The sequence below is a fragment of the Phoxinus phoxinus genome, assembly GCF_949152265.1.
Source record: "Phoxinus phoxinus genome assembly, chromosome: 18".
NCBI classification, from domain to species: domain Eukaryota; kingdom Metazoa; phylum Chordata; class Actinopteri; order Cypriniformes; family Leuciscidae; genus Phoxinus; species Phoxinus phoxinus.
This window is the reverse complement of record NC_136893.1, coordinates 7,706,366-7,714,584: the sequence shown is the minus strand read 5'-3', so window position 1 is coordinate 7,714,584 and position 8,219 is coordinate 7,706,366. Positions and strand designations below refer to the sequence as shown.

At 37.4% G+C, this 8,219-nt stretch overlaps 1 protein-coding gene across 1 annotated transcript in view; it reads right to left on the bottom strand.

The window, feature by feature from the left end:
• Positions 1 to 7,214, bottom strand: part of LOC306986012 (uncharacterized protein) — a 12,527-nt gene extending 5,313 nt beyond the window's left edge. The window contains exons 1-3 of the mRNA XM_079588843.1: positions 7,015 to 7,214; positions 4,235 to 4,555; positions 1,853 to 2,096 (exon numbers count right to left, since the gene is read on the bottom strand). Coding sequence (XP_079444969.1) covers positions 1,853 to 2,096; positions 4,235 to 4,555; positions 7,015 to 7,200 — 751 coding nt within the window. The 5' untranslated portion in view covers positions 7,201 to 7,214. The remainder of the gene's footprint in view (positions 1 to 1,852; positions 2,097 to 4,234; positions 4,556 to 7,014) is intronic.
• Positions 7,215 to 8,219: the final 1,005 nt, after the last annotated feature.

Genomic DNA, 8,219 nt, shown 5'->3' with positions numbered 1-8,219 from the left:
GAGCTAAACAGATAGCCTACTTTAGACAGAATAGTGCATTGGCTTTCCCATACATCACTGCTAATGTGACCATCAGTCAATATGTTTAAACTGTGTGATGTCTTAATACTTTCAGATTAATCCAACTAGCTGTCAGTTTCAGCTCTTTATACTGATTCTTACAGTCAAAACACAAACTAGTCATCAGCAAAATCATAAATATCATCTCACAACGGGCATGCTGACAAAAGAGTCGAAGTGAATCACTGAACATGAATGGCTTCTTGTGCTGTGCGGTTATATTTAGTACGTGTCAGCGCTCCTCTCTTCACAAGCCCACTCATCATGCAGTTAAAAATAACCGTAATGTTTAAATGAACAGATAAGAGACCGGTGCCAGCCAGCCAGTCAGCCAGGCGATGGTATTTTTACCACACGCACAGTGCAGGCTGTTTCGAGAGGCTGGTGTCACGTCACAGGCCCGTCTTGGGATCTAGCCCACTTCTCCTCCTCTCTCTCTCAGTCCTCTACAAACAAGCTCTCATTCTCTCACCCTGTCTATCTCACCTGCCCCCATGAGAATTCAATTAATAGACACACAACACAGTCCATGCCAAACGCTGGAGGACATGAGGAACACGAGCTGTTACTGGAAGCTAGCATGTGCTTGTGAAGTGTGCTGATATTCCATGAGACAACTGCATACTGTATTAGTATATTAATATTAAGTATATTAACTAGGGCATATTTTGCGTTAGAATGCAGTAGCTTTAGATCTACCTACATACATTTGTCTACATATCTAATGTAAAGGTGCAATAATGGAACATACAAAAGCAGTGTTCTTTTTGTATTATTTATATACTATTATAGAATTTATTCACATTTTGAATTCGCTTTTGTTTTTAGACTTTCAGTTTTCATTTTAGTTTTAGTCATTTTGTTTTGTGCATTTTTTCATTCATTTCTATTCAGCTTTCAGTTTTAGTTGTAGTAATATTACTAAAATTTAATGTATTTTATTTTCATTTACTGTAGGTTTTTTGGTTTAAATATTTCTTCTAATATTTATATTTTATTTTATTTTAGCTTTTTTCCAATTAACAAAAATGAGAAAAGGGAGAAAATTGTTTTGGTTAACCATAACACAATACATTATCATTTGTATATGAAATGCTTTCAGAAAGAAAGGAAATAATGTTTTAGCAATGAATTAAGCAGAAAATGAGCAAATATTAGTTGAACCAGTTTTAAATAAATTGATAAATTAATCAATGATTTTGAGATAAGTTATTAATAAATGCTGATACAATTTTGTTTTATTTATCCTGTCATGTTATTAAAGCATTAAAACCAGTTCAAGCCTCTCTTATTATACTTAATACATTTATTAATCTGGCTTATTTCTTTAAACTTCAATATCTATATGCTTCAACATTTACCCACTAACTAAGAAAACACCAAAAAAAAGTAGAAAAGTACCACGGAATTATGATTTTAGGGACATGCTACAATGGAAATATGATTTTTAGACATGTATTTCATGATATTCCTGAAGAAACATGCAGATGGTATATGAATATGGTAGTATCATGCCTTTATAAAACTACTGTAGGACTACCATGGTATTTACATGATACACAAAGTCATAACACTACCATGGTACATGTCCCAAAAAAAAGGTACTTTGGGATATATCAAAGTATAATGGTATTACATCTAATCCCACCACTGAACCATGGCATTGCCAACATTTATCAATACATTTGGAAAACAGCATTACTTAAAAATGCTATTTCAATAAAATATCAACCAAGAAATATGGCAAATCTAGATTAAATTGCTCATACTTGGATAATGTCCATGACGATACCGGCCGCCACCATCCCCAGGCCGCCCAGCAGATACGGCAGGAAGACCTGCGCAGCGATGATGTACGAGCTCTCCGGCAGAAAGCCATCAGCCGAACGGGTGAGCTTGCAGGTGAAACCTCTGAGCTTCGTCCCCTGATAACAGAGCTCCAGCTCTAACTGAGTGACCACCATCTCTGTTACCCCATTCCCCAACGTAAGTAACGGAAGATTCAACGAGGGTTCCTGGAAGGTTTTAACGCCCTCCTAGATAGCTGAACGTTCCTTTCATAATGTCTCAAAAACAAAAAAAATAAGAAGCTCAAGACAAACAGGCAAGAATATGATCTAGGTTAGGAAGAAATGCTGACTCGGAAAGACAGGATGTTCTTAAGATTAAACAATGAGGCAATTTTGTATCTTCAGATTGTCCCACGATAGCAAAGGCCCAACAAGTTGGCTGATGTATATTTCAGTTCTATCAATGCCAACAAATCCAACAGGAATCTTCACATTCAAAAGTCTCCTTTTCCTCAGTTGGTTCTCTGAGCATCAAAATCCACTTTTAAAAACTTCACGTCTCGTCAAATCCGGGTGAGAGTTGTCTCTAGAGGACTCTTACGATAATTCCCAAGCCGCCTCTTTTTTCACTCGCAGGTCGCTGGAACGTCCATGTACACGAGCGTTACGATCTCCAGAGCGCATCTTCTCTCCGCCACAGGAGTCGTGACTCACAAGACAAACAGTCCTGTCCGGCTCGACGCCTCCGTCACCAGGCCTAACAGGTCCAGAACGTGACAGAAACACATGTTGAGGCTTTTTTCCACTCGTTCCTCTTCACCCCCTCCTCACCGGTGCATCAGGCCTTTTAACAGTCACTAGTCTGAGCCTTATTACTGCCTATCAACCATTTTATCTGCTCAGAGTCTTGCGTCTGTCCCCCTGTCCTGCTCTGCTGATGTCTCCTCTGACGTATAACCGAACCTGTCTTATCAGCTATGAAAGGGCTGAGTTCCTGGCAGCCGGACGAGAGGGGGGAAAGACGAAGGAGGAGAGCGAGATAGAACAAGTGTGTGTATGAGAGACAAAGGGACAGATTGAGAACCCACGGGGTTGTAAAAGCAGCGTTGTTCGATCACTCACCACTCTACCGCTTGCCAGTGCATAGAGGACACGTTGGGACGAGGGGCATGATTCAGCTAAAAACAACCCCAGCTCGGTCGTGAGCAGGCACAGTGACGCAGCAAATCCAGACCCACATCACCAACACACACCTCTGAACGCATTCATTAGACACATCAGGACACGGCATCTCTTGAGACAATGATTATCAGGCAGGCGTTCTTTAAAAGAATCTTTTTGGTCAATATTTACTCGCTCTCATGGGGACTTTTTATATAATAATTCTGATTTTATTTTGAGTTTATCTCTCAATTTTTATTTAAAGGGATAGTTCACCCTAAAATGAAAATTAGGTCATAAATGACTCCTGTTGTTGTTATAATGCTGTATGCCCTTCTTTCTTTTATGGACCACAAAAGGAGACTGTGTAAAAAATGTCTCATCCATGTAAGCAGTGAATAGCGACCAGCATCAAGCTTTTTAAAAGAGACAAAAACTATCACAGAATGAACCCATGTGACACATGTCATATATTCCAAGTGTTCTGGGAGTACACGATATAAAAATGTTGCGTTTTATTTAAGGAAAATCCTGACCTTAACCGTTGGTCTTCAGTCCAAAGCTACAAGTTGTGACAAATTGTGAGAAATCAAGATGAACAAATCGCAATTCAGATTGTTTCTGAAATCTGAATTCATATCTCAAAATTCTGACTTTTTTCTCAGAACTCTTTTTTCCTCTGAGATCTGAGTTTATTTCTCTTTTGAGGGACACCTAATTTCATGGATGAAAGGATCCATCTGTACCATGAAATGCACATTTCGTTCAAATAATGGTTTGGTACATTCCATTTCTTAGAGACTTTAATTACGTCTTTTTGTTCTTTCTAGAGCTTGACACTTTTCCCATTCACTTTTGTTGTATGGAAAGAAAAGTTGCATGAACATTTTGTAAAAACATCTCATTTTGTGTTCCACAAAACAAGCACATTTGTAGTGACTTCAAATTGACAGCATTTTTGGGTGAACTATTGCTTCAATGCTTTATGATAGGAGTGTTTTGTCCGGTCACTCTCCTTCCGAATGAATTTTAATGACCACATTAATTTGCCTCACACTCTGCTTCCTGTAAGTGTGGACCATAAATATCAGCACTTGACATGCTGGATAATTAAAGTGGGCACATTAGTTGCTATAGCAGCATCAACCTCAAACTGTTGCAAAGACATGTCAGGCGATAAAACGTTATGTAAAGTGGCAGAAAGTTCTTCAAAAGTCTCTTACCTGCACACTGTCCAGCACCATACCTGCCATCACCATCCCCATCCCAGCCAGCAGGTATGGGATCAGCACCTGCAGGCAGATCGAAATGGCCGACTCATCCTCTATCTTAGCCTGGGCTGTTTTGATCCTCTCCTCCACAGGCTTTTTAGTTGGTATGATGGGAGGGGGCAACAGCAGGTCATTTTGCTCATCTAGACTGCCAGCCCGATCCAAAGCACCCTGCCCCTTCCCTTTCCCCTTTTTGGACTTCTTGCGGCCACCTCCTTTCCTCTGTCGAACTTCATCTCCTCCTGCCATGGTGGAGTCTCCGGTCCGCTCCCTCTGAGAAACAGGAAGTCCATCACACAGTCAGTCAAATACAATAAAACATTTCATTTAGGCCAAAACATACCGTTGGGATTCATAAGTCAAAATGCCTCTTTTTGCATTTTTTCTCTCTCTAATTTAACACAAATGTATTCATTACATGATACTAAAAAAATATTTTGAGTAAAAACAAATTTAAAGGGATATTTCACCCAAAAATTTAAATACTGTCATCATTTTCTCATCCTCAAGATATTTTGAAGAATATCGGTAACCAGACAGTTTCAGGGCCCTATTGACTTCCATAGTATTTTTTTCCCTACTATAAACGTCAATGGCTTCCGTCAGAGCCGTTACATTTGGTGATGAACATTGTGATTCTGATTCTAGAATGTCATTCTAATAATATATTTGTAGCATTATTTATTTGAAAGAAAAACATTACATTCAATTGAATGTGACATTAAATATGTTGCTAAAATATAATTTTATAAATATGTACTAATATTAAATATATCATGTTTATATCTTAGTAAAAACCAGAACTTGCCCAACCAGGTTTGAAATGTGTGTGTTTTTTTTTCTTGTGTTAAAAATGTTCTATTCATATTTCATTTACATTGCTCACCCCAGTTTTCAATATGGCTGCATATACTCTTGAACCCCACTGTACAATCTGAGTAGCCTAACGTGTATTTTAGTGATTTATCTGTAAGTGATTTTGAATATAAGTAATTTAAACGGTGAAGCTGCATAAATATTACTGCATTAGAGTTAATAATGTTAATCAGTATTTTGGAAGCTAGCTTTTTCGGGCTAACGTTACTTTTAAACAGAACTCGTCTTGATCCACAATGTATCAACAGTCTGATCTGAAAGGTTTGTATGACTTCGATCTTTAATCACACCGATGATGATACATGTTTTGGTCCATAAGCACTGATGACACGTTGCCATAGCAATATCAAGTCGCACATTCCCACAGATATATCACTGAAGCTTGCCTCAAATCTCACAACAACCGTTCCTCTAACAAATAAATGTACCTCACACGTATATGGATCGAAGCTAAATGCTATCGATAATGACAATGACAGATGAAAACATTGAAAGGTTACACACGGTTGATAGGTTGTGCTCCACATCAGCAATAGAAAGCCACGTAAAGAACAGCCTACCGTCTCAAATTAGCCCTTCTTTTGTGTTTATGTTCATCACATTATATGAAGCTTCGCTATCGATAATGATATTATTCACTGTAAATGATTAAGCGCGTTGAATCGATACTCAAATGATAACTTCCTCGATAGGAACGAATTCACCAATAGTACTACAGAGGAAGCTTGGCTCATGAATATTTATTAGTCACGTGAGGGGACGCGCCTAGAAGGTTTCAAAGCAACGTCTGCATGTTGAAATTAATATTAATTCGTTATGGCGTAAAGTATTTGGCGATTCGACAAAGAAAGAACCAGGATGTATTAAATCCATGGCAGGTACTAATGTTAATGTTTTAATATGTTTAGAAATTAGTTTGAGCCTGAGGTGTTAATTTCTTTCAAGTCGGTGAAACTTCTAAGGTTAACGTTACTTCATTATTTTAAAGCGGTTTTTTTTTATCTAGCCTACGCATGTGTGCTTCTGTCGTCAGTAGCTAGTTGTTTTTTATTTAGTGACACGAATCTTTTAACCCCATCACTAAAATATTTATTCAGATGTATTCATTAATTCGTTTAGTGATATTTTCTGTGAATCACATAGCTAATTTATGCCAGTAGGTGGTGACAAGCGAAAATAAAGGATGAGTGAATCGAATCATTCTTTTAACCGATTCGCTTAACACAGTGTTCAAATCCATAACGACGCATGCTTTCTTTCTGCCCAATTTATATAGGCCTACAGCTAACATCATTTAGTAGTTTATTGTTGTTTCAATATATTCTACCTATTTTTTATGTATAGTCATGTTACATTCATAATTCTTCCGCACTTTTATTTCTCTCCTTTGAACGACGCTGACTCGCAGACTTGAATAGAATATTATAACATACTAGGCTACAAATATTTTAGGGTATATTAACACTGATCTATATAAATGACGTTTATATAGATCAGTTATTCACGAACTAGCTTCGTTCTCACTTGGAGGAAATTGGGTCACTTGCTTCTTGTGAACGGAACACGTGAATGATTCGTTCGAACCGGAATGCTTCGTTCACTTACATGATTCATTCAAAAACGAAACAACACTAGTTGTCAGCACTCTTGTCAAAACCCAAATCGACTGAAACTAGGTGATGTTGTGTATGTAACATTTTATGTATAGGCTACAATTATTTTATTTAGTGTGTAAACTTTGATCGATAATTCGAATATTAAATTTGCACTGCAACTTCATTTTAAAGGATGAGAGATTACAAGTGCTGTCTAACGTAACTTCTAGAGTTGAGTATGTAATAATTTGACTTCTCTACCTTGCATTTGTCCACATTGCAGGTGTCCACGCATGCATCTAACTTCCAAAGGTCATGAAAAGTTGCACACCAGGCATACAACTTATAACTGGATGTATGAATGGTCCATATAATGATATGGGAAGCTGATAACACAAACCAATCCCAAATTCTGCTACGGTGTAAGTACAGCACAGATTTGTCCATGCAAATCTAACATGTCTTACCTATCACAATGTCGCAAAGCGAAGGAAAGTCGTAAGTGACCAGCATAAATCTTAAAGGGCACCGAGAATAACAACGTGCAGTCGGATTGGAGGAGTCACAGATGGGGGGTGGATTGGAGAGTGTCTTAAATTTCATCCTGCTGGCAGTTTAGAACACCCCCCTCCTGTCTGACCTCATCTGCCACTGAGAAGATGGTGTTGACAGGGAAACCCATGCTCCTCTCCCTTCAAAGAACATTCAGTTAAACGGTTTCCATACACATATCACTGTCACTTCACTGCCACCAAATTTGAAATGACAGTGTTTGCAGGCACACGTTTTGAAAAAGGCTTTTAGACCTAATTTGGTGCAGTAATTATGCTAATAGTGTTAGCGCACAGCATATGATGTTGACTGACTGGGTCACTTTACAATGAATTTACCCTGCAGTTCTGTTAGTTTCACATCATCTCAAGGGGCTGTTACATAAGCATATTTTCAGTATTTGTTTATATATATTTCATAACAGTATTATGCAATGACATTCTTATTTAAATTGTTGTCAGCAAATGTTGTTATTTATTCTTACAGGAACAAGATGAAGAAGTTTGGAATGGAATACTAGCTCACTGAATTCTGCACAGTATACGCTTCAAAATCAGTAAGTACAGTATAGTAAATGTTTCAAAGAATAGTATGTTAAATTATGTCACATGACTTAATCACGTTACATGTGTGTGACATTAACTTCTCAAAAATGAAATGGGTATTTTGCCTGTTCATATTTATAAAAAAAATCTTTATTTTTGTCAGTCACATCAAATAATGAGTGACAAAAAAATGCTAAATTACTTTAGGTTCATTTATCACATTGGAAATGGAATGCCAACAAAAAACATCTATTATTTTTTAGTTAAGTTCTTGTACTTTTGTTATGTGTTTTTGTCTTCTTCTTTTTTTTTTTTATTACTTTAGTACTTTAACTTATCTTTAGTTGCCAATGCAACATTTAACGTTTT